Source organism: Microtus oregoni, unplaced genomic scaffold (assembly GCF_018167655.1).
Source record: "Microtus oregoni isolate MIOR12 unplaced genomic scaffold, Mior012 000010F_ref0000083, whole genome shotgun sequence".
Lineage (NCBI taxonomy): Eukaryota > Metazoa > Chordata > Mammalia > Rodentia > Cricetidae > Microtus > Microtus oregoni.
Window position 1 is genome coordinate 19,824,728 of NW_024543069.1, and position 27,262 is coordinate 19,851,989.

Sequence of the window (27,262 nt, forward strand, 5' to 3'; positions counted from 1 at the left end):
TACTGACCGTTTCCTTTCCTTTTCATGGTTTCTGACCTCAAACTTGTGATACTCCTTCCTCATCCCCTACCCCACACCCCTGAGCTCTGGGATTACAGGTGTATGACATTACACTTGGCACAGAATAACTTTTATATCCCATCATTTCTTTAAAATCTACATGAACATATATATCTGAATGTACATACACTTTGTACCTTTAAAACATAAGAACTGATGAATGTTGCTACAGAATATAGGCAAAAGACGAGCTTTCATTTTATGCTGTCTTCCCCCGACTTCCTAAAAATGTGTACATGTGTACTTTCTAAAGAAATACAAAAATTAGTACTCTCATGATGGGTGGGGAAGGGTCTTGTTGCCAAGCCCGACAACCTGAGCTGATGCTAAGAAACCACATGGAGGAGAACCGACTTCTACAGATTGTCTTCTGACCTCCATGTGTGAGCCACGGCACACGCCACCCACCAACACACCCACCTAAACATCCAATAAACAAATGGTTTTTTAGTTTTTTGGTTTTTTTTTTTTTTTTGGTTTTTCGAGGCAGGGTTTCTCTGTGGTTTTGGAGCATGTCCTGGAACTAGCTCTGTAGACCAGGCTGGTCTCGAACTCACAGAGATCCGCCTGCCTCTGCCTCCCAAGTGCTGGGATTAAAGGCGTGCACCACCACTGCCCAGCTAAAACAAATGTTTAAAACCAACAACAAAAATCTTCAAAAAGTCAAATAGAGAAATAGCAAAAGGAAGAACAATTTACTAAAATATGAACAACTGACAAATTTGGCAAAAAACACATAAATGCATCCCTAATAAAAAAATAGATGTAACCAATAACAAAAAAATATCATTTTTAGTTTATTAATCTGGCAAAAATTCAAAGGCCCTTTTACAGTCAATACCAATAAAGGTGAATAACTTTACTGGTGGATGAATAAATTATCAGTGTTTATAAAAGTAAGAGTGAGCACAGTTCGGGACCAGACAGTCACTGCCCTCGGGACACCAGCAGTGTGCCACAGGAACCTAGCGCATGCACTCTGGAGTCAGAGTACTTCTGTCCAACTCCACTTCCCACACACTACCAGGTTGCTTTCTTTTTAAAATATTTATTTTTATTTTAAGTGTATGGGTGTTTTGCCTGCATGTATAACTGTACATGCCTGGTGCCTGTGGAGGCCAGAAGGAGGCGTCAGATCCCCTGGAACTGGAGTAACAGACATGGCTGCAGGTGGTGCTGGAACTCTAACTTGGATCCAGTGTCCTTATCTAAGCAGCCATCTTCCCAGCCCCTAAAGATTTCTTACTTTCTGGACTTAAGTTTCTTCACTTATAAAAAATAGACATGATAGCAACATACACTTCATATTTTGTTATAAGAATAATATATCCTGTAAATTTATAATAAAGAACTTCTTAACTTGAAAGCAAAAATAAATTTAAAATGTCTTTAATTATTTATTTATATAGGAAATTCTGTTACCTATTTTAAAAAAAGTCTGTCAATTTGTCAAGCTCATCTTAAAGAAACCATCTCTCTTTATCACATACTGACATGATACAGGATGTAGATGTCAAAGTCAACTTGATAGACATCATTAAATAATCACACATATGCAGTGTTGGATAAACAGTTAACAATACAGACTGATGTTAAAGGTGGGCATGTAGAGATTCCATCAATACCATGGGATTAACAAACGTGTTTCCTGCCAACAAATTGATTTCTGTGAATCTTCACACTCCCAATTCCAAGTCTTCAAGCTCCTGGAGAAGGGCTGTCTCTTTTTGAATTTTCTCCAACTACAAACATTTCAAACAATAAAATTATTAAATAGAAAATAATTATTGGATCTGTAACCTAACAGTATGAAGGACAAAATTTAGAGATGGAATATTCTTACACTTTATCAGACCCACGGCAGAGAGCTGTCATACTGTCACTCCAGCTCAAGATTCCCTGCATCTGCTTGTGCTTCAGAGTACTGAGAACAAGGGGAGGGAGATGGCAAGCAGGCCAGCGCAACAGACAGGGGAGTCCACTATTTACCTACAGCTGTCATTACTTTGTATTACAGAGACTCCACTAGGATACCCCTTAGGAACGTGACTCATTCACCGTGATATAAGGCAGCTTCTCCTACCACAGACAAAACTTTAAGAGTAGCAGAAAGAAATTTAAAAAGTATTAGAAGGAATTTCACAAGCAGTTTCCCAGACAAGTTCGTCAGTTCTGCGCTTTTCTCCTTACACTCATGGGGTGGGGGTGGGGTATGCTGATGAGTCCACAAGGCAAGTGAAGCCTTACCTGATTTTTCTCTAGCTGCTTACCAGCGGCTGCCTGCTCTTTCAGCTGCTCTATTGCTTTTAGTTTCTGTGAAATCAAATACAGGGAAGGAGAAAGAAGAAAAGTTACTTTCTAAAGCAATTCTCCCCCACACTCCCACCTCCGGGTTTCTCTGTGTATTTTAGGCTATCCTGAAACTCACTCTGTAGACCAGACTGGCTTCAGACTCACAAAGATTCACCTGCCTCTACCTTTTGAGTGCTGGAATTAAAGGTGTATGCCACTATGCCCGGCTAATGCAAATTATTTTATCAACAACAATCGTACTTCATTTCTTTCAGAGACAGTCTATTAAAAATGCTAGGACAAGCCAGGTGGTCATGACACACACCTTTAATACCAACACCTGGTAGGCAGACGCAAGTGTGATCTCTGTGAGCTTGAGGCTAGCCTAGTCTGCAGAGTGAGTTCCAGGACAGCCAGAGCTGTTATATAAAGAAATTCTGTCCCAAAAATCAAAAACAACAAGAAAAAAAAAAAGTTAGGATAAATTCTTTTTAAAAGTTAAATATAGCCGGGTGGTGATGGCGCACGCCTTTAATCCCAGCACTTGGGAGGCAGAGGCAGGCGGATCTCTGTGAGTTCGAGGCCAGCCTGGTCTGCAAGAGCTAGTTCCAGGACAGGCACCAAAGCTACAGAGAAACCCTGTCTCGAAAAACCAAAAAAAAATTAAATAAATAAATAAAAAATAAAAAAGTTAAATATAAAAACGTGGGATTAGGCAAACTAGGTTTTTGCAAGATTTTGGGTTTTTTTACTTGTTCTGTGTGTAGGTGTCTAAGCTGTGGTGCGTACATGGAGGCAGAGGAACCCTGTAGAGTCTGCTTTCCCTCTCCTGTCACCTCTCCGTGAGTGCTGAGATCAGACCTGGACTGTGAGGTTTGCACAGCAAGTTTTCAGTGATGTTGTGAGTGTGCGGGTATGGTTTCACAGCTACAACACAGGTGTCAACATCTAATTCAACACTGCACAGTGGCAGGACAATGTCTCTGGACTTAGAAGTCTTTCCCCCACACACTGTAAGTTCCCTTCTGTGTGTGTGTGTGTGTGTGTGTGTGTGTGTTCATGTTATAAACTGGAATAAAGTACTTGTCCCCATCTAACTCGAAGGGAGCCACTGAAAGCCGAGGACAGGATTCAGGGCTGGGAATGCAGCTCAGCAGAGCAGCACTTGTTTAGCATCTGTGAGCCCTGGGCTCACTCTCCAGCCCACAGTGATGACAATAAGAAACACCTTTACTACACAGATGTCTATCGTTCCTTATTACTACAAAATTAACAGATTAAGCAGCTTCAGTCGCTAAAGCATGTGTGACTGGAACTGACTTGTGATTCATGGAAACAAAGGAACAATGAGAACTGTTACCGACTCTAACCCCGTTGAGCGCCTGAGTTCCACTCTTAATGATGCTTCTCTCACAAACATGCCTCCTGATGACATGCCTATTCTTCATTTAGTCTCTCACCTTCTTAAGATTCTTAATTTTTTTGTCTACTTCAGGATCTCCCGAAGTAGACTGGGCGATAGTGTTCCGTGGTGCACTCTGAGGGACAGGAGTAGGAGCCACATCACTTCTTGCTTCCTAAGGGGAAACACATTTACACAGCTATTTCCTCTCAGTCTGTGTGAGACAGCCGAGTGGGTAAAGGTGCTTGGCAACAAGCCTGACAGCCAAAGTTCAGTTCCTGGGACCCACATGCTGGAGGGAGACCACAGCACACGTGTGGTCAGAGGACAGCCCGTAGGCATTGGTTCCTTCAACTGTGTGGTCCCAGGGGTCCTGAATCTGACCAATTAAAACACATTTCTAGAAGTGTAATATATATATACAAATATATGTATTATATATATTATACTATTAGTATATATAATAAACTAAAATATGAAAGAGAACAACTTCAAGTTCTAGAAGAATATAACGTGATTCTAACTTTTGAAATTACATTATTGGGCCAGCGAGATGGTTCAATAGGTAAAGATGCTTGTTGTTGGGCAGTGATGGCGCACACCTTTAATCCCAGCACTCGGGAGGCAGAGGCAGGTGGATCTCTGTGAGTTCGAGGACAGCCTACTCTAGAGTGAATTCCAGGACAACTAGAGCTGTTATACAGAGAAAACCTGTCTCGAAAAAGAAAAGAAAAAAAAAAAGATGCTTGTTGCCAAGTCTGACAACCTTAGGTTGCCCTTCAACCTCACTGGGGCACATTTCCTCCTGATGAAACAATCCCTCCAAGGAGGGGAGCAGGGGAAGAAAAGGTCACAGATCCTGGAAAGCAGAGAGTTGAAGGCCCTCCCAGCGTTATAAAAGGAGTAGACAACTGCCAGGCTAAAGAGAAGAGACACAGTGGAGCTGCTGCGCAGAGAGCACCAGGGCTGCAGCGTTTGTACATAGATAGCACTCTGCTGTGCTGGGCTTTTCAGCAATGTCGCTAGTTGCCTTGAGACATCTCTGTTCCTTATAAGTAACCCCTTACCCACAGTCCTGTTAGCAGCCCCAGTAAAACTTACTGGTTCACCAAGCTGGACTTTGGTACAATTGTTACTCTGGACTGTTGTGGGTGAAGAGATGAGTGTGTTGCAACTCCCCAGGAAAAGTCTATCATGGAACACCCCTCCACATGTGTGTGGATGTGTCTCAGGAGTGGGTGCATGCTCACTTGGACAAGTTCAAACTTCAAAACCCATTTTAAAAGTCAGATACACTAGACAGGGAGGGTCAGGAAGCAGAAGAAGCACACCTGGAGTTCACTCATGGGCCAGCCAACCTGGAATATAACAGCACAGCAGGGAAATACGGGGGTGCTGGCCCAACAGGTTGGAAGGTGGCTCTTGACAGCTACACACACCTGCACCCCCGTACCCGGAAATGATTAGGGCATGAGTGCTCCAACTTCATGCCTGGGATTAGTGTATTCTTAGGAGACTCTATGTCCTCCACTATGGAAGGACACAAAAAGGAAGTCCTCCCCCAAGCAATGAGACCAGCCCCACCTTGCTGAGACTCCAGCCACAATAACTGTGCCAATAAGCTTCTACTGACTAGAAATTATCAACCTAAGGAAGGTATTTTTATCTAGAGTAAATAGACTAAGGTATCTGCTCTGCCTAAATCTCAAAAATGTGGTTACTGACTTCACCAACCAGATATTCCCAATACAGCTGAACACTCTATCACAATGAACAATATAACACTGCAAGTTATATCAATTATTACAAATACCTGGTCTTTGCTTAAGTATATAAATAAAAATTATTTTTAGTCAACTTTCATTTTGATTACTTAGTAGTTCTAAGTTTTTCGTATTTCTGATTACTTAGATTTTCAATTAAATTAATTCTATGTAGCAATGTAATACTGAGTAACACATACTTTAACAGTTATGAAATTTTCAGGTTTTCAACCCTTTTCCTTTATTTTGAAGACAAAGCCTTATTCTGTAGCCCTCCCTGGCCTCATTATGTATCCTAGGCCAGATGGCCCTCACACTCAGCCTCCCAAGTGCTGGGATTGCAGGTGTGAGCTGCCACACCCCTCTTTCAGCCTCTCTTGATAAACACGTTTCTCCAGGAAAGCCAACCACACCACTTGTAGTTTCCATCAAGAGTCTGCGGTAAGAACACGTGACACAGTCCCATCCACCAGCACGGGTCTCAAGGTCAGGTCTAGGGTCTTCAGACTTTTTCTTTTTTATCATTTTAGATTTTAGATTCATATATTAATGGTTTGGTCCCCAAGGTAGTGCTACTAAGAGGTGGGCCTAATGGAAGGGAATGCTCGAGAGCACAGCGGAACGACAGCTGTATCTTACTCCACAACAGGTTTCTGCCCTGATATGCTATACAAGCCCAAGGCAATAAAGAGAATAAAATGAATTACAAAGAGATGAAGCTGTAGGCCAAAGGCAGATCACTTGCCCACCATCTGCAAAGCCCTAGGTTCAGTCCCTAGCACCACTAAAAACAGACACAGTGGTATACACTCATCCTCAACAGTTAAGAGGATGAGGAAGGAGGATCATAACTTGAATGTCAGCCACACACTACAAGACAAGAACCTGTTACAGAACCATACAAACAAAATCCTGTGAGTCAAAATAAATCTTCTATCTTTACAACTTTATTAGCCAGAATCCCACGGTAGTGAAAGAGGTTAGCAGTTACCTAATAAAGATATAGATACTAACAGATACCAATTCAGAGGCAGGCACAAGAGAAAGCTACCTGGCTACTGACATCTAATTCCAACTACATTTTCTCACATCACAATCACATCTTTAGGAACGTAATTGCTAACATGTCGTGGGTTAAAGCTAGATCAAGTAGCTTTTGGCTTGGTTTTGAAGAGCTCATTACTCCAAATACCTGTTTTGCAGCTTTTTTAGCTTCATGCTTCCTTTGATTTTTAAGGGCTGTTTTTGATAACGGCTTGTCACTTCCTTGATGTGGTTTCATATTCTGGGGAGGTTCATCTTCATGCTATGGAAAATGTAAAACAAGCACTTCTGAAATGGAGTCCAATAGCAAATTAAGTACCTTAACTAGTCTAGGACAATTTTATCAGAATTATTTAAGAAAACTGGCATGGAATGTTTCAAATCTCTTAATAGTGTTCTAAATAAGGGCCTCCCTATTAGCTGATATGAATCTTCTAGTTACAAAAGTCCAGGCAAAATTCACTTTGGTTTATAGAAACAATGAAATTTGTCTCAGGACTACTAGAGACGTGTAGTTCTCATGAAATTTGAGTAACAACAGCTTCTCTGTGGGGTTTTGATGTGATTAATAACATTGCGAAGCAACAACCTCATTTGTTTTCTTCACAACAAGAATCATGTTACAGCTCTTTACTGGGAAAGTTAAGTTGAAAGGTTAAGTATTGTTGAAACAGGCTATCTCAATGGGATTTGAGAGGCTTTTGAGATTTTTTTAGTCAAGAAAGAAGGATGTAGTTTTCTTTTTGTGCAAGCCAGGAAAAGGATAAGAAGTTTTATTCTTTGAACGTGTTATCTAATTCTCTGGGTACCAGTTTATTCAGCCCCTTTAAAAGGAACATTCAGCTAGGGTGTGACTCCACTTCTCTAATAACCTCAAGAACATGGAGTTCATGCTCACATATTCTTTATTAATATCAACACAGAAATTCAGACCACTTATCAATGTTCTTCTGAGCGCTGAAATACAGTTTGAAAGTATATGTGAATCTAACCAATATTCAGGAAATGTGAGGAACTAATGGCCCGAGGATAATAAATGTGTTTTCACAAACCAGAAGGAAAGGGCTGTAGAGTTTCACACAAAATCACTTTCCCCTGTGCTATAACTTACCAGTTTGGAATTGGTGACTGGTTTATTTCTTACTGGTGAAAGTGCTATGAAAGCCCAAAAGAGGAGGTAACAACTCCCACCCTATCACCAAAACTCAGGCAACATTACGGAAAAGAACGTAAGGGGTGGAGGATAGGGAGGGGAGCTGTAAAATGCTGTCTTCTGGTTAGAGGTGGCTCTTACGTTTCACAGCAATTGGGGTTAGCTGATATGATCAAGCTAGCCAAACTCTGACATAGATTTGTCATATGTCATTTGACATACTAAGGCCACAGCCCGTACTGAAGAATTATTGGTAAGTGATAGTTGGGAGAAGTGGAATAATTGCTTTTAAGGATATGGTCATGGATAAGACTCCCATTTGCCAAAAGATGGCCCCATACCCATGCACAAAATGGACAGCACTGAATGGACTTACAGGGAGGGTTGTTTAAAAAACTACAACATGAAACTGGGAGGGGATTATGAGGGCAGTTTGGGAGATAGAGAGTAGATATGATCATATTTAATTGCATATGTATGTGAAATTCAAGAATAAAAAATTGTTTTTAAACTGTAAACCCCCTTAAATTAACCTTTCAGCCAGCTTAATATATGAGTTGATCAGCATCTTCATCTTCTGTGGGCCTTACAGAGCTCTCTGGAGTATATTCTAAGCAGGGACTAAGCAACACAAGCAATGAAGGAAAGGGCTGTAGAGTTTCACAAAAAAATCACTTTCCCCTGTGCTATTACTTACCAGTTTGGAATTGGTGACTGGTTTATTTCTTAAGGCTGGAGGTCTATAAGCTGTTGTAACTTTAGGTTCCTCACTAGGTACTTCACTTGGCACTGCTTGGTACTTTATTGTTTTTGCTGGAAATACTCCATCCAAAAATGGCTGCCAAGACACCTGCCATAATTCTCCATTCGACGGCACATCATACTTATGCAAGACAGAGCCAGTATAATGCCAAACCTTAAACCCGTTATTGACACGCAACCTGGGTGCACAGGTGGCAGTTAAAATATGCTCGCCATCCGGGCACCAGGCAAAATACGTAGAGTCAGAAGCCACTGGTTTAGAGATCAGTTTATAGCTTTTAACATCCCACACTTCCATTTGTCCCCGAAGATTTCCAAATCCAGCCAGGACTAATATATGTCCATGAGGGCTATAGTAGGCTGCATTGCGAGGACCAGTCCCGAAATCAAACACAGGATCACACTTCAGGTTGAAAACCGTCGCTTTCGCAGGCATAAAACCATAAACAGCACAAAACTCAGTAGAGCTAGAATTCCAAACAACATCATAAATTGGGCCATTTTTTGCTAGAAAAAAATATAAGATACAAATCAACAGTAAAAAAAACTATATGAACACTAGTGCAAGATACAAATAACATTCATAATCATGCCAAACATTTTTTCAAACTTTAAAAATATATACTATGATATACTATGAGTATTAATACATAATCATACATCCAAGAACTCCCACAGAATTTTATTATCTTCTAAACACATTGGCAATATGGGCTCATGGAAGCCAATATAAACTTACTGTAATACTTTATTACTAGAAATAAAAAACATTTTTAAAAATGAGACTTTGCTAGGATGTCCAGGCTAGTCAAATTCCTGAATTCAGATGATCATCCTAGCTCCAAAGGGCTGAGACGCAGACTACCATGTCCAGCAATAGCTGGTTGTTGTTGTTTTTTTTTTTTTTGGAATGAATACCTGCACATTACTATACAAATACAAACTATATAAAATCACATGCCATAAAAAAAGTGTCTATCAAGGCAACCCATTTCATTTCTTGAATATCCTTTTAGAATATTTTCTTGAAATAAAGCATCTTCTCTAAATACAAAAAAAAATGACAAAGTTCTAGGCTTTCATTAATACCATATTTTGGAGATTTTTCTACATGATCATGTTAAAAATCTGCCTCAGCCTCTGCCTCTGTAATTCATTATAAACTACCCTGATCATTTCTCCAGTGCAAGTGCAGACAAACATAAGAAGGCAGCTATGGACAGACAGTGGTGGGTCACACCTTTAATCCAGCACTTAGAGGGCAGAGGTAGGTGGATCTCTGAATTCAGGGCCAGCCTGGTCTACAAAACCAGTAGTAGGACAGCCTGTGACAGAGAAACACTGTCTCAGAAAACAGACAAACAAAAAGGATAGCTGTGAGGTTACTGACTTGGCAATGCCCTCACAACGTTCCACAATGCTCTGTGAAGCAGCTGCACCGGTTTCCATGCCCATCGGTAGGTTCTAGGGCACGGGTCTCCTCACGTTCACACTACAGTTTATTTCCATGCCCATCGGTAGGTTCTAGGGCACGGGTCTCCTCACGTTCACACTACAGTTTATCTCCATGCCCATCGGTAGATTCTAGGGCACGGGTCTCCTCACGTTCACACTACAGTTTATCTCCATGCCCATCGGTAGGTTCTAGGGCGCGGGTCTCCTCACGTTCACACTACAGTTTATCTCCATGCCCATCGGTAGGTTCTAGGGCGCGGTCTCCTCACGTTCACACTACAGTTTATTTTTACTGATTAAATTTATGACTTGGTTTTGTTTAATTAGTGCTATCTTTTAATAATTAAAAGAAATTTCATTTGTTTTCTGGTAGATTAATTTTCCTATAATTCCCATTTCTCTTCCCAGTTATTGAGTAGGCATAGGCAACTTTTGAAATTAAGTTTACCCTTTCTTTCTTTTTTTGTTTTGTTTTTTTTTTTGGTTCTTCGAGACAGGGTTTCTCTGTGGTTTTGGAGCCTGTCCTGGAACTAGCTCTTGTAGACCAGGCTGGTCTCGAACTCACAGAGATCCGCCTGCCTCTGCCTCCCAAGTGCTGGGATTAAAGGCGTGCGCCACCACAAGTTTACCCTTTCTTATACTCATATATCCCTTGTCTGCTTGTTGTTATTTTTGGATATTTTTTCTGGGTTCTCTTATAATTCAAGTCAGACTGGAACTCAATATGTAAATGAAAATGACTTTGAATCTCTGACCCTCCTCCATCTGCTAAATATTGGGATTAAACGTATTTATTACTACACTTAACCTTGTCAGCTTAAAAAAACAATCTTTTTGCTCACCTAAGTTAGATTCTTCTAACAGAAACCTAAAAGATTTTACATATTACAAATTTATTGTATTTTCCTTAGGATTTTTGTCTTGCTTAGAAAATCTTTTTTTTATTCCAAGATTTTTTATAATTCCAAGTTTTCTCACACTTTTATAATAATGTTATATTTAATGTTTATATTATGTTTATGTTTATGTTTATTTTATAAAATAAGTGCTAATTTTATAACACACTAATGTCTACAAATATACAGATCTATTTCTATATATTTTATTTTATACATACATTAATTTTTCATAAGCCAGATCTAAATGCTCTTAAACTGTTTTACATTTTAATATCTTGTAGTATCAAAATTTCCCATGGCTTCTTAATGGTTTCCAAAATAGTCTTGTGTTAATCTTTTATTACCAAATTTCAGACCAGTTTATCTAGATTTTTTTTTAAAAAAAAAATCTGATTGGCATTAAAATGTTAAATTTTAGATTAACTAAGAGAGGAATGCCATCATTTATAAAAGTTTACTGATTAATGTTTAGAGTTTATCTGAAGAGTTTATCCCATAGGCTCTTATAGTGTGTTTCTTGGTGTGTCTTACTGTATTTAAAAGGCTGTTATTTAGCTGTGATTTCATTTATACAAAGACAAATCCAGTGTCGTCCTTCTTTAGATCTGTTGTAGTTACTCGATACGTCAGGTCTCTGTTTAACTTCTTGTTTCAGTGGGTACAGGACATTTTGGAGAGAAACTATGGACTATTTCTCTACTTACACATGTTCAATTCAAAGGGAAAAAATTAGGAAGCTGCTAGAATTGAAAAACTATTATTCTGGGCTGGAGAGTTGACTCAGCAGCCAAGTGCCACTTGTTCTCTTGCAGAAAACCAGAGGTTCAACTCCCAGCAACCAATGGCAGCTCACGACCAATGTAATTCCAGTTCCAGTGCACTCTTCTGACCTTCTTGGGCCACAGGTATGTGTGCACACAGCATATAGTCATACATGTAAGCAAAGCACTCAGACACATAAAGTAATAAAATAAGAAGTCTAAGTAAAATAACTATTATTCTATAGTTAATTTAGCATATTCAGGTAACATTGTTAGAACTTATTCTCATTTCTGCAGCAATTATTAAACTTACTATATCTGCTTGCTGCATTAGTTAAGTGCTCAGAAAGCAGCTATAGAAAACCACATCACCCAGAGATTCTACTCCTACTCAAGAGCTGATATAAGGCTAACAAACTAACTGGAGTCTGCCAAAGTCAGGCTTGCTTGAGGATGACTTTAAGTCTGTCAATGAAGAGGAATTTTATCAGAAATGTTATCATGGTATTTGGGTTTATCACTTGATTAAGAATTTAGACTGTTCCAGGCATGGTGGCACACGCCTTCAAACCCAGCACTCAGGAGGCAGAGGCAGGCGGATCTCTGCAAATTCGAAGTTATTCTGGTCTACAAAGCAAGTTAAAGAACAGCCAGGCTATTATATAGAGAAACCCTGTCTCAAAAAACAAAAACCAAACAATTTAGGTTGTATTACCTTTATGGCATTGTGTGTGTGTGTGTGTTTTCTTTTACTGCTATTGATCTTAACCACAAGGAAACTGTTAAGGCGTACTCACGTAATTGTACTACAGCACTCTCTCCATTTGTGGCAATGTAGTGCAGAGTTTGTTCTCCATAGTAGGAAGCTCCTGTCTTGTCAACCTCTGTACTAGCGATTACCAGCACAGCAGTAGCTATAACAGTGAAGCAGTATCCAATTAGATTCAAAATACAAGTTAAAAATCACCTATACATTTCTTTCTTTATATGTGTGTGTGCACGTGTGTATGTGTGTGTTTGTGAGAATGTCAAAATTAATATCTGATAACAAAATTTAAAAATTATTCATCATACCTTTCTTATTCCAAAGCATCGTAACCTTATCAGCTTTAAAGAAGCTTTTATTGGCCAGGGCTGCATGAGGTCCAGCAAAGTTGGGGTACTGATATAATCTAACAAATGAAGGTGCACCTTTACTTCCTGGGACATAGACTGCCACCTAAGACACACATGCACAAATGTGTATTTTAGAAGCATAAAATCTGAGATGGATGTTTTTAGAATTACTTTTAAAAAAGAGCAAAGAGTTAAGTTCTATATAAGTAAATAAAAACAGGAATTACCTTATAAGGTTGGCTTCCAGGTGATAAATTAAAGTCATTAACTTTTTGCAAATGTAATTTATTTGCAATTGTGTCTAAAATGAGAGGAAATGGATTACAGATTGATAATAAGTTAACAAAAATACATCAAACTCAGAATTCTTTATAAAGGCTATTATAACTACAAATTGTTCATTGCAGTTTCACGCAGATGAGGCAGAGCAAACCGACAGAAAAGGCATGGGTGGGAGCCAGGAAGAACTAGGCTTCAATTCCAATAACCAACCCATTTACTAGGTGTGTAAACTTGGGCAAGTAATAAGATGATGCTAACTATACCCCACTAACTTCTCAGGGACTGATGACAATGACAAGCACATGGCATATGCCCCAATAAATGCCAATCTTTATAGTAAAAAAATTCATAGAGTCCATTAGATGGGAAAGACGGCCTCAGCTTGCTAGGGTAAAATGTGTATACAGAAATTCTATTTGATAAATACGATAGCTGATACTGACTACAGTATCCTAAGCAATGAGAATCCATGTTAATAAGCAATAGTGTTACCTTAGCTAACGGGATAAGCACAACAATAATATTTAGGATGGCCCTAACCCTATACTGCCACCAAGGAAAGGAAAACTGTGTATTTAGAATATGGCTAGTGATGTGAAACCCTGGGCACAGATTCTTAGCACTGAAAACAAACAAACAAAAAACTTTGAAAAATGCATTTAAAGCAAATAATAAAGTTATTTAGTAAGTCTTTTCATACTAAAATTGTTGTTTTCAAAGAAGTGAATTTCATTGTTAACATTCCGTGCACAGATAACTTCATCATCTGACCAGGAAGGACACCTATATCAAAAGAAAGAGAATTGGAAAGAGTAAAACCTTGTTAAAGCCATGATGCTGTTTAAGATAAAATACTTACATCACACCTGCTACCAACAGTACTAATAGTATAATTAAATGGTGTATCATTAAAATATATTGTTTCTTTTTAAAAACTAAAAGGGATATTTTGCTATAATATAGACCTATAGACTTAAAAACCCTTAAACAACAGGATTTTAGAATAATTTATTTTCAAAGTCAATACTAAAAAAAACAAATATATACGATATTAGCAATATCGTGAAAATGTCACTTTCTGGACTGGAGAGATAACAGGCCAGAGAGCAATATTTAAAATATACAATATTTTGTCTACATGTATGCCTGCAGGCTAGAAGAGGGCACCAGACCTCATTACAGATGGTTGTGAGCCACCATGTGGTTGCTGGGAATTGAACTCAGGACCTTTGGAAGAGCAAGCAATGCTCTTAACCACTGAGCCATCTCTCCAGCCCCCAGAGAGCAATATTTAAAACCACTTGTTCTTGCAGACAACCTGGGCTCATTTCCTAGCACCCATATTGTAGCTCACAATCATCTATAACACTAGTTCCGGAAGATCTGATGACTTCTGACCTCCAAGGTCACTAGGCTTACGTAAGGTAAACATATATACATGCAGGCAAAACAGTCTTAAAATAAATCTAAATATTTTAAATAGCACTTTAAAACATTTATTTACCAGTTTTGCATTTTTTTCTGTATGAAAGATTTCAAACATGTTCCAGTTTTCACGTCATAAAGCTGTAGGTTGGGTACCCCAGCTGTGCCATCTTTAGAAGCTGCAATAAAAATTTTATAGTGATTGTCTTCTAACAGTTGTTAAGATTTCATGCTCACAAAAACCTTGAATAGTATTAAGAATATTAAATAAAAGAATTGCCTACAATCAACTTTTCCTCGTCTTTAATCATTCATTGCTAAAACCATGACAACATGACAGTTGTTTGAGTTAAAGCCCATCTCTGAAATGAATGCTTATAAGTTTTAAGAATACTTGACGGATTTATTTATTAATTCTGACATTATTGTCAAAGGGATTAAGTCATAAAGGTTTGTACTAATAATTTATGATTTTCAAAGTCCCTTCAATTTACTTGGAAAAACAAGATTCATTAGAGTTCAAGCCTCTGGAAAGAATAAAACCCTAAGGTTTATAACCAACAATGAACTATTATCATTCATTCATTCATTCATTCATTTATTGCCATTGTTAGAGAATGTTTTACCCCGTTCTTCCTTCTTTTTTTATATTAGACAGTCATATATATCCTAGACCGACCTCACATTCCTGCTAAGAGTGACGTTGAACTTCTGATCTCTAAGTACTAGAATTACAAGCATGTGATACTTCAACCAGTTTACGTAGCGTGGGGATCAAACAGAGGCCTTATGAATGCTGGCAAGCACTCCACCAACTGAGCTGCATCCCAGCCCTAATAAAAAGTTCTTAACACAGCCTTTATACCACTTTTTTCTCTCTGTATGGATAGAGCATGGCTATATGAAAGTTCCTATGTCATTACCATTATATGGCTTTAAATGTGTCAAACAGGACAGTTTCCTATCCTTTCTGTTCTTGGAGACAAGGTCTCAATTTAGTTTGACTCTTCACCTCACAGTCCTCCAGCTTCAGCCTCCCATCAGGACAGGACTCACAGGCAGGTACGCTCCACACTGTCATAACACACGCTTGTTTCATGTTCTATCCACTGTACTGTCTTTTGCTTATAGTGATTAATAAAAATGTTGACTAAGAGCCGAGCGGTGGTGGCACACGCCTTTAATCCCAGCACTCGGGAGGCAGAGACAGGCGGATCTCTGTGAGTTCGAGACCAGCCTGGTCTACAGAGCTAGTTCCAGGACAGGCTCCAAAGCCACAGAGAAACTCTGTCTCGAAAAACAAAACAAAACAAACAAACAAAAAAAATGTTGACTAAATCATTATTATTCCAGATTTTTACGGATCTTTTCTAGCCAACAGTTATTTCCCTTCTAAATTTTCCTTTGCAGTTTTCTTCTCCTTTATCTCATAACTTACATTTTCACTTTACTTCCTGACTTATGCTATTTGCAATGAAATATGGTCCAAAAATATTAAAAGTAAAATCCTAGAAATAACTCATTCATTTGAAATTGCCTACCATCTTAAGTGATGAAACTTGAGCCATTTCATTCTGTCTAACTGGAACACAAGTATTTCTTTTTAATAAATCATCCTTTGAAAAAAATTATTTGTTTGCTTGCTTCTTTATTTATTATTTATTTAGAGGCAAAGTCTCACTATGTATCTCTGGCTTTCCTAAAACTCACTTTGTAGAGCAGGCTGGCCTTTAACTCATAGAATCCACCTGCCTCATTAATCACCTGTGGGTCCAGGATATCCATACTACACCCATATGCTTCTCCCCACCCAACAGTCTTCCGGGTGATTATATTTACTGGCAGAGGACACAGTGCTTTCACCAAGTAACCCTTATTTTACTTAATGAGAGGAACACAAAAGTAGTGATGCTAGCAATTTGCATAAGAGAAGCTACAGAGAGCTTCCTCAAAGTAAAAAGGTTAAAGTTCTTATTTAATATAAGATAATGCTACATCATTGCAGACGTTAAGGTTGGCAATGGTAATGAATCGTCTATCCATGAAATTATGAACAAAATGTTCGTGTTACTTTTTCTGAGAAACCCTAACAGTTAAAAGTTACAGTCACAGTACTGTGAGTACTTGGTTAAGATGAAAAAGGCTGGGGCTGTGGGTGTAACTCAGATGGGAGGGTGCTTGTCTAGCATGCATGAAGCCCTGGGTCTGGTCTCAATCACCACACGAATGGAGCAAGGTGCTATATACCTGAAATCTCAGCATCCAGCAGCAGTGCAGACAGTAGACCAGAAGTTCAAGATCATCCATGTGTGAGGACAGCCAGGGCTACTTGGAGCCTGCTTAAAGGGTGTGGCTTACTTGCAATCTTAGTCATCAGGGCAGGCGATGGGGGGTTAGGGGTGGGCTGTCTGCTTGACCTTAAATTACCATCTTACAAGGTTATAAATTTAGCTTTTCCCCCACCAAATGTACTTAGTCCTGTTAGAATACTTTTCAAGGGGAAAATACTTACTCGTGTAAGGCTGCCACGTTGCCAGGACAGTGTTATTTGGCGAGAATTCAAGGCAAACTGCTTTTGGGAGGTCGAAGGAGTGCAGTAGTCCCTTGTTAGTGACATTGATTATATTTACTCTGGTTTCAAAAGAAATTACTTCAGCAAAAATACCATTTTGAAACAGCACTAAAACATTCATGCCCCTTTTCAAATGCAGAACACTCCAAGTTGTTCACTTTTCATAAAAACTACTTTTCAGGCAATTTCAAAAACCACCAAGGAAACACAATGTAAATTTTATCCAAAAAGTATTGATAAATAGTACAGAATTAGCAGAAAGACCCAGAAGTGATATGGCTTCCAACTGAGCAAGTCAAAGGGAAGGCAGGCATGAGGCAGAATGGTGAAGCACCCTGTTTACATTATAATAGAATCCGTAATAGTAAGCTAGTCTGTTAAGATTTCAAAAGCTGTCTAACGGATAGGCCTATTAAGAATTGCTGTGTAACCATATAATAAAAGTAGTTCTATATTGCTTCATATTGGATGCTTCCTGCATAATCGCAGGCAGTGGCCTTACCACTTTCTGCAAACCTTTTATTTGAATCCTTCCAAGTGTCAGCATCTCAATTTTATAAAAAAAACATTTAGAATTGAAAAAGAAATCAAATGAGTTGATCTGATCAGCTATAATTTATCATATTACTGATAAATATTAGTGCCAAGTTTTGGAAATCAGCTTGTCCGGACATACTTCCCTATGTTACATTGAAGTGTCAGGTTGGGGCTGCAGAGATGCTTCTTATGCCTTCTATGGACATCACACACATGGTGCAGAAACACACATACAGGCCAAACACCCATATAACCCACATACATGTAAATAAACAAACAAATAAATAAATTTTAAAAAACAAAAATTGAACTAAACATAGTGGCACATGCCTTTAATCCCAGCACTCAGAAGGCAAAGGCAAGCAGATTTCTGTGAGTTCGTGGCCAGGCTGATCTACAGAATTCCAGAACAGCCAGGACTATACAGAGACACTGCCTCAAAAAAAAAAAAAAAAAAAAAAAAAAAAAAAAAAACAGGCTGAGATTGGAGATTGTCCAACCCTTAGAGAAGGCACCATAATGATGTTGCATCTATAAATGTGCTGGAGTGCATTAAAGGATATTCAGGAAGGTATCTGGCCTGTGGACCACAGGTTTAGGTACACCCATGATTAATCTTTTTAGGGTTAATACATGCATATATATGTAATATCCCATCTTATTTAAGAAATTGCTGAAATAAATTTTATTGTGGTCATGTCTGAGGAGGATACCAAGGTCAGGATAAGCAGATCCAGTAAGAATGAGGCTATATTGCACACTAAAACACAAATGAACAGGTGTACCACCACACCCAATGGTCCTCTGCAAATTATAAACTATAAAAACACACTTTAAAATCGGTTTTCTTGTTTTTGTTGTTGGTGATATTCCTAGTTTAATAAAACTTTTAAAAATCCTGTTTAAGGAAAGACCCGTTAGTTTCTGAATTGGGTAACTACAAATTGACCAAAACCACAATCAATACCCATATCTGATTGCCTTGTCCGGGAACAACACACACTATTTTATGATAACATCATTCTAAGAAAATAAAGACTAGCATCTGATATAGAAAATACCTATTAAAATGATGACACAATTTAAAATAGCATATAAGGATATACTAAAAAAAAAGCTGGGCCAATGTGGTGCACAACTTTAGTCCCAGTACTCAAGAGGCAGAGGCATGTGGATCTCTGTGAGTTCCAGGCCAGCCTGATTTACACAGTGATATGAGGCTAGCCAGGGCTATCCAGAGACCCTGTATCAAAAACAAAACAAAAAGCCTTAACATTGTGGCTAAGATTCAATGTGATTAAATTATTGATTTGCAATTTTACTGGTTAGCCAATAGCCTAAAAAGCAAATCAACTAATTTAGCAGTCTTTAATAGTTAATTTTTAAAAAATCATGTTTATCTGACTTTCAGAAAATTTTAGAATATATTAACACTATAAAGAACTTTTAAACTCATTATTTTCAAACTAATGCATTATTTTTCTCTCTTTTGAAAAGCCTAACAGTATACATATGTTTGATAGCAACAAAAGAAAAACAAGTAAGAGATATCTGGACATTTTCTTGATCTATAAAATACTGCAGTGACCATAGGAAATTAAAAAAGACTGATTTTAAAAACTATGACCATTTAATGAATATAATTGTTTTCCTTTTTTTGTTATCTAATAGTTTACATAATATGAGCTATATTAATCATTCTTTCTATACTTTTATACACAATAAAACTAAAAGTACTTAATTACTGATTTAACAGCAAAAATACTAGATATTTAAGTATACAGTAAACAAGCAAAAAAATAATTATTTTCTAAATGAAAATAGTGAATCTAAGAAACCCTAACCAATGATTTAGAATACTATTTAAAATAATTTATTTCCTCCATATTTTTTTCATAGTAATTTTAAGTTGTGAGTCACTTCATAACTCAGGTCATGGCTTATGTATAAGAACATCTCTAAGGGTCACTACACATGACAATAAAAGATAGACTTTACCAATGATAACCGAGTACATGTATTTCAAACCATGCCAGTTATGTAATATTCATGGTGCACATAAAACTTCCATAAATGAGCACTAACTTTTCTCCATTGTTCCAGGCAAACAATGTCCCATCCTTACTAAAAGTGTAGACTTTGCAATTTTTTCCAGATTCCCTGAAAAAAGAAAAGGTTTAAATTTAAAAGCACTAGTAATATTTTTCAAAAAATCTGATTTAGAAGTCTACAATCCATTAATTCAATGATTTAATAACTTAAACAAATTTTATGAACATTCCAAAATGTTTTTGTCTATTTAAATCCTTAATCTCTTGTAATGCAAATGTCAGCAAAGATTGTAAAATATGCTGGAAACTTCTTGCAAACAGATAAACCTTCAGAAATAGATCATTTTTTGGTGCGGTGGTTGGAATGAGAATGGCCGCAGAGGCTCATGGATTTGAACATTTAATCATCAGGGAGTGGCACTACTTGAGAAGGATTGGGAGGTGTGGACTCCTTGGAGGAAGTATGGGGGGGGGAGGGGAGAGTGGGCTTTGAGGTTTCCAATGTTCAAATCAGAACCAGTGGCACGTTCCTCCTGTTGACTGTAGGTCCAAATGTAGAACTAACTCTCGGCTACTCTCCAGCACCATGTCTGTCTACATACCAACATGTCTCCCACCATGATAACAATGGACTAAGGCTCTGAAAATGTAAGCAAGCCCCAATTAAATGCTTTCTTAGGTTGCCATGGCATGGTGTCTTTTCACCGCAAAAGAATACCAACTAAGACAGTGGTCAAAGAAACCAAAACAATGAAACTTAATGTGAAAGTTATCAGCTGTCCCCTCTGAGCAAGCTGAGGGACTGCAGTGCAGAGGCTTGGTAGAGACCAGCCCCACACTATATGCATAAAAAACAGTAGTGGACAGTATACCCTCAAGGACCAAAGGGCCCTAGGATTTGAAAGACTAAGCTATTCCATCAATTTCCCCAGTGGAGACATAATGTATAAAAGCAATACAAAGATCTTAGTAAATGGCGTGCAGGCTTCTGAATATCATCTGTAGAAATATGACTGGTGTCAACATTCCAGCAAGAAATTAAAACTGTAAGTAGTACAACTCTCTACTGGAGATGGCCACTGTGAATATATCTAATAGCAATGAACGCCTAGCCAAATGTAAATGTGTATGAGTATACATGTACTAGCTTATCTATTATTTTCCTTTTTGGTCAATGAGCTGAGAGACGGTTCCATAATCAAGAGCATTCACGGCTCCTCCAGAAGACCCAGCTTCAGTTTCCAGCTCACAACTACCTGTAACTCCAGGGAATACAACACCCTCCTCTGATTCCATGGCACCACACACACAAGTGTTGCATAGACACACACATAGGGAAAATAACCATACACATAAAAACTTTCTAACATTTTAAGAAATATCAGTATCAACAAAAATCTTTCAGAGTGCATTGTATGTTTCTTATTTATCATTTGACAGAGCTGTACCTTGGAAGCACTGTGCTTTCTGTAAAGTGTGGTGGTCCATTCACCATGTACAGTCCTTCTGATCCTCGGACTAAAGAAACAGGGAAAGAAGCTTGGTTACGATGCTAAGAAAGACCCAGAGATATTACTGAACGTTACTGAAAAGCAAAGGGCTTTCAAAATACAGTAAAATCATGAAACATTTCCTCCTACTACAGAATGCTAACATTTCAAGTCCACTTTCCTGCCTTCCACATAGAAATAATGTAGTTGAATAGAAATAAATACGCAACTGGAAAACTTCAAACAATGTAACCATCCAAACAAAAGGCTGTGTCATAGTAGAAAGGGCACAAACTTAGCTGGATACAGTTAAACAAAGAGAACAGTAACAAATTCAAACAATCCAGGGAAAAGCTAGGAATGGGCATCAAAAAACAGAAAGGAGCTAGAAAGAAAAAAAAAGGAGCTAAAAAAAGCTGGAAAAAGAAAACAGGCCTCAGACCTAGAAGAAAATGGATGTTGAAGTTAAGTATCTTAAAATAACGTATTTTAAAAATAAAATCTCAAGACTTTCAGGCTGATTTCTAAAACCAGATTTGCATTTTGAAAAGACCAGTCTGGTACAATGTAGATGAACAGGCTGGAGAAAGTCTGTAGTAGTGTCACAGGAGGGTGTGGAAGTTTGATTCAGGGTGGAACAGCAGGAATGAAAAGCAGGAATGAGGATGGACTGTAGGAATGTAACAGGCTTAGTGGTGGGCTGCGACCTCAACAGCACTGTAAGTGCCCAAGGGACGAAGGTTTAACTCCTGTCCATGGCTTCCATTTCTCCAACTCAGACTCCTCCACCCTTCTCTTAGTTGCTAGGAAAGCAATGAAGCTAATAGATGGGGTGGGGCTTAGCTCCAATCTTAACTTTTCATTCCTTTCTTTTCCCAAGAAGTGTTAAGAGACAGTTATTAGAAAAATACTTTGCCTAAGAATTAGTTAGCTCAATTTTAGGTATCAGGCAGTCTCAAACTCAGAGAGATCCATCCACCTGCCTCTGCCTCCCCAGTGCTGGATTAAAGGTGTGCACCACCACTGCCCAGCTGAACCTTTTCTTTTTTTTTTTTCTTTTGAGACAAGGCCTCATGAAGTAGCCCCAGCTGGCCTAGTTAGAATTCTCTATGTAGACCAGGTTGGTCTGGAACTCACAGAGATCAGCCTCCAATGAGGTACCATGCCCAGAGGAAGTAATACATTATAAACCCATTATCACTATTATTATTTACTTTGTGTGTTGATCAATCTTACATACATTCAGATAAATGTATCTACCACTATAGCCCTGAAGTTTTATTCTTTACAGCATTGAAATCCTGCTACTAAACAGGGAAGGCAGCAGCATTTCTCAGCACCAAACCTGCTGCAATGTATATAAGATACATTGGGATTTAGAATAGGCTATATTTTCTTTCTTTTTTTTTTTTTTTTTTTTTTTTTCGAGACAGGGTTTCTCTGTGGCTTTGGAGCCTGTCCTGGAACTAGCTCTTGTAGACCAGGCTGGTCTCGAAGTCACAGAGATCCGCCTGCCTCTGCCTCCCGAGTGCTGGGATTAAAGGCGTGCGCCACCACCGCCCGGCTAGGCTATATTTTCTTAATACTATAATCAATTTTTTAAGAGTCAGTATCTCATTATGTAGCCGTGGCTGGCCTGAAACTTTAAGTAGACCAGACAGGCATTGAATTCACAGAAATCTGACTAGCTCTGTCCCCTAGAGCTGGGATTAAAGGCATGTGCTACCACATCCAGCATAATTCACATGGTAACATTATAGGGACCAAACAAAAAAATTTCAAACAAGGGCATTTACTAAGGCCATACCTTAGTTGTACACGATGTAGAAATTTAGACAGTGTAAGGTCACTCTCACTAAGGTGTAGTAGAATCTAATACACTGGGAGCTTTTCCAGAATTTACATACAGATCTAGACTAGAATGGCAAACTGTCAGGACAGTCCCAAGAAGGCTGCAATGGAACTATGAAATGTGAATGTGGTCCAAGTGTCCTGTCACTCTCACTGCTTAGCCCATGCGCACGGATGACAAAGAACAGAAAGCTTTTCCTTATCTCACCTTAGCTACCCGTGCTCTGGAGCAGGACCTCTTTCCCCAGCTCTAGTGGCACTGTCGTTGGTAGCATTGATCCCCTATACTCTTCATTCCTGGTAACAGTCGAAGGACTCAGGATATTTAGACAACCATAAGGGCTTTTCTAAAGTTTGTATTTAAGATTTATACTTCATACCAGGGCAGATGGTTAACCCCAAAATAGTAGTAGTAAGGAAGAGAAAACAAAAAGAAGGAAAGCAAAATCCATGTCAACCATACTCACACAGAACTGAAGTCTTAGAAAACGACATGTAACATTTTAAAAGCCAGTGTGAAAACTGCCATGTTTTTGCGGCTCAAGAAGCATTTATGTCTCACGTGATCTATTCTCGGTATCTGCCTTTTTAAAGGATAAGCGAAATCTCGAGCCAAACTAAACAACTGCTTTTCAACATGCTCATGTTCTTACTTCTTGATTTGATTTCTATTTTACTGATATATTTACTTTTGAGACAGAGTTTCACATTGTACTTCAGGCTGTCCTGGAACTCACAGTAATCCTGATCAAGCCTCCTTTGTGCAAGGATTAAAGTAAAGTTTGAGCTCCCACATCCAGCTGTTCATGTTTACATTCTAAAAAAAGGAAACTTTAAAAACAAAATACCCAAAGCTACCTTTTTTATTATTTCATTTATGCAATACTTTTGAGATGACAAAATGGTAGTTTCAAGGATTAGAACCTTCAGAATTGTATTGTAAAAGGGAAATACAAGCATCTCTTGTGCTATATTCTAATAGTGGTTTCATGAATGTGTATATTAAATGAAAATGAGGACATAACTTCTCCAAGGTATGGATGAGGAGTTTTTATTGTAGATATGAGGGAGAGTACAGCCAGAGGCACCTGAAGTGTCCAAACTGAACCAGGTCATGAGAAAGAGGAAGAGAGACGCAGCCAAGAGAGCATGAACAGAACGGCAGATTTTTTATAGGACTCGGGAGCTGTGGGGAGGGGAGGGAAGTGAAGCACCTGGGTTAGAGGTTTAGGGCAAGGAGTATGAGGGGAAGAGCTGAGAGCACACAGGGCTCTGCAACAGGTGCTTGCTATGCTGTGAGAGCCCAGAGGCCAGTACATGCTTTAATGTGCAATAGGCACCAAGGCTAGCCATTTGTCCCGAGTTTCTTTGACATACATGAACTAGAATCTCTTAGTCACACACACACACACACACACACACACACACACACACACAAATAAACCAAAAAAAACCTAAGTAAGGACTGCAGTTTGGTGGATACTCCTGTGTGACTACTATGTACTAGTTTTGACAATATTCAATCTTTATGTTATATGATCAGTGGGAAGGCTAAGTACTTTTTGACTTACTGTTCTGCAACTTCCATGAGTCTTAAATGATAGCCAAATAAAAAGATTTTTTTTAAAAATTATTTTTAGTAATACTTTAATGACAGGATAGCAGAAATTAAGCAAATGGACTTCAACTTTTACCAAAAATAGTTTTACTTTTAGACAAAAATCTGTACTCAAAGCTTTTTAAAAACTGCAATACATTTCTCTATATATAGCGTTCTGATAAAGCATTCAGTATAATTACAAATGTTTGAAAGTGACAAAGTAAACAGAACGCAAAGTTTGCTAAACGTGTGTATGCACACTCAGTGTGAAGCCGTTTTTGACGACCAGGAGCTGGTATAATAGATGTCAGTTTTACACTCTTTAGAAAACACTAACTTCCTTTAGGAATATTCAAAGGTGAGGCAACATTGGTCCGGATCTCCTGACTAACAGTTGGTTGATAAAAGGGTAAGAGCGAAGGCACGGACAGCCAGCCTTGAGAATTCTGTCGGGAATGCTGGCCAAACAACCGAACGCTCTGTCCTTTAGCGTTACTAAACGGGCTGAATACCTGCCCACCATGAATTCTCCTCCTTTAATGAAAGAAAAGCAAGAACCAGGGAACACAGAAAACAGATTTTTGAAGTCTTATAAATACTTGAATTCACTGACACTAGAAGAAGTGTTTAAAAGCTCACTTTTCACATGGTTTTTCACAGGGTCTTTGCTCATATCTGACTCAGAATCACAACAATAAAATTCACGGTTAAGCTCCAAATTATTCACAGATCTAAAAGTTTAAGTATGTTAAACAATATTTGGAAATTTAAAAACTAAAAACTAAGAATGTTGAAAAGAATAAGCAGCGTGCTGGTAGAAAATAGGATGGAAATATCTGAGTATTATCCTGAAGCTGCAATTTCATAGTGTATATCTGGCCGAGTAATCTTTGGGCATCTAAGAATTCTGAGACCATGAGAAAGTGTCAGAGCAAAGACTTTAACTCTGAGCACTGTAAGAAAAATTGTCATTCTTTGTTACCTGATTGTACACAAACAATCTATTCTCCATTCATTTATTTTCCCTTTGTTTAATGTCTATTATGTCCTGGGTTCTGGACTAGGTACTGAAAAGGTGTGGATGAATAAGGCTCTACCCCTAACGCCAAGAAGTTTACAGACTAACAGGGAAAGAAAATATCTGAACGGAGAACTTCCTTTGTGAAGCTAAAAAACAAAAATTCTTCCCCTAGCATATAGGAGGTATAAAAATAGCTCAGAAAGTGGCTGGGAAACATGGGAAATTGTTTGGAAGAAGCTTGCCAAATCAACAGAAATAGGATAATCCCAAAGAATAGTTTAAGGGACTTTATCAAACAACTCAGTACTTGTGGGATACAAAATAAGAAGGGATGGAAAAGCAATAACGTAAAGAGCTAGTTCAAGATTATAAGTGGTCCATGATGGGCTAAACAGGAATGACTTCACACTGCCTCGACAGAGCAGAACACTTCATAGATTTTTAATGTACTAATTTTTAAATAGAATTCAAATACTCATTTAATATTAAAACCTCTAATTAACAAAGTCATCTTTATGAAGCTAGAAAAACTACTTATTTAATTACATAATTATTCTATTTAAACAGTCTCAGAGGGCTGGAGAGATGGCTTAAACATTGAGAGTACTTGCTGCTTGTCCACAAGACCCCAGTTCAGTACTCAACACTCACTTAAGGTGGGACTCACAACTGTAACTCCAGCTCCAGGGAAGCCCAACACCCTCTTCTGGGCTTCTTAAGGATGCTCACACAGACACATACATTAAACAATAAATCTAAACAAAACAAAATCATCTCAGCCTGGCATAGCGTTTAGCAGATTATAGCCTTCATTTTATAAATACTTGATGGATAAATTATCGTAGTCTAAATGAATAGGAGTAGGCACAGACTTTAAAATGTACTCCTAGAATGGCAAGAAGTATAAAAGCTTCGCCATGCCTCAGAAGGACATAACTCCCAATTTCCAAAAGCAGACGTTCTTCCTAACGATCTCGTCCTTCCCTGATGTTGTCGAAGAATTGTGTCAGCTTCAAACTCCCAAGTCTTCTACTGCTCTACCTCTAAAACGCTCACAACTGCTTCAACCGAAAGCCTTAAACTAGCACGCTCCTGCTCACTGCCGCCACCCTAAGCCACATCGTCACCATGAAAGCTAACCTGCACGAGCATTCTCTCGCTCCCTGTTCAGTCCTTGCAAACCTCATAAAAATAGGGAGTGCATAAATTTTAATTAAGCTCCGGTGAATTTGATGTGTGCAGTCGCGTTTCTTCTGTTATATAGAGGCAGGGGGTTTAAGAAAGGTCCGAGCAACACTAGCACTGCAGACCAGAGGTCACACGACCAGCACTTTCTTGTTGTCTGTCTATTCCGTGGACGATAAAGAATGATGGACGGATACCCGAGAGGAGGGAACACCAGAGACGGAAGCTTCGCTTCCCATCGCCACGCTATCGTGGAATAAACCACAAGCCAGCCTGGCTCTTCCGCGAGCCACGAGAAAAGACGAGTCGGACTCCGAGGCTGGCCAGGTAATCTTCCAGCGCAAAGACACGGGGAGCAACCACTCCGAAGACAGGGTCTCCCGCTCTTTTGGAACTCACCTGTCAACAGCGGTGTGGACGGCGCCATCTTATCCCGGAAAGAGAAACCCATGCGCCGGGGTGAGAGTTCACCGAAGGCCGAACCCGGCCTCTACACGTCTCCCCAAGCTCCGAGACCGCGAGCCGGGGTTTCCGGCGCCGC

General features: G+C 38.8%; 1 protein-coding gene across 1 annotated transcript; it reads right to left on the reverse strand.

Moving 5' to 3' along the window:
* Positions 1–844: 844 nt before the first annotated feature.
* Positions 845–27,249, reverse strand: Eif2a (eukaryotic translation initiation factor 2A). Its single transcript, XM_041659055.1, has 14 exons — positions 27,121–27,249; positions 21,023–21,092; positions 19,609–19,683; positions 16,927–17,045; positions 14,494–14,593; positions 13,690–13,772; positions 12,935–13,008; positions 12,666–12,810; positions 12,389–12,505; positions 8,412–8,983; positions 6,710–6,823; positions 3,813–3,929; positions 2,308–2,373; positions 845–1,802 (listed from the first exon to the last, which is right to left on the reverse strand). Exons 1-14 carry the CDS (start codon positions 27,170–27,172, stop codon positions 1,737–1,739), a joined length of 1,770 nt encoding a protein of 589 aa, XP_041514989.1. The 5' UTR covers positions 27,173–27,249; the 3' UTR covers positions 845–1,736.
* Positions 27,250–27,262: the final 13 nt, after the last annotated feature.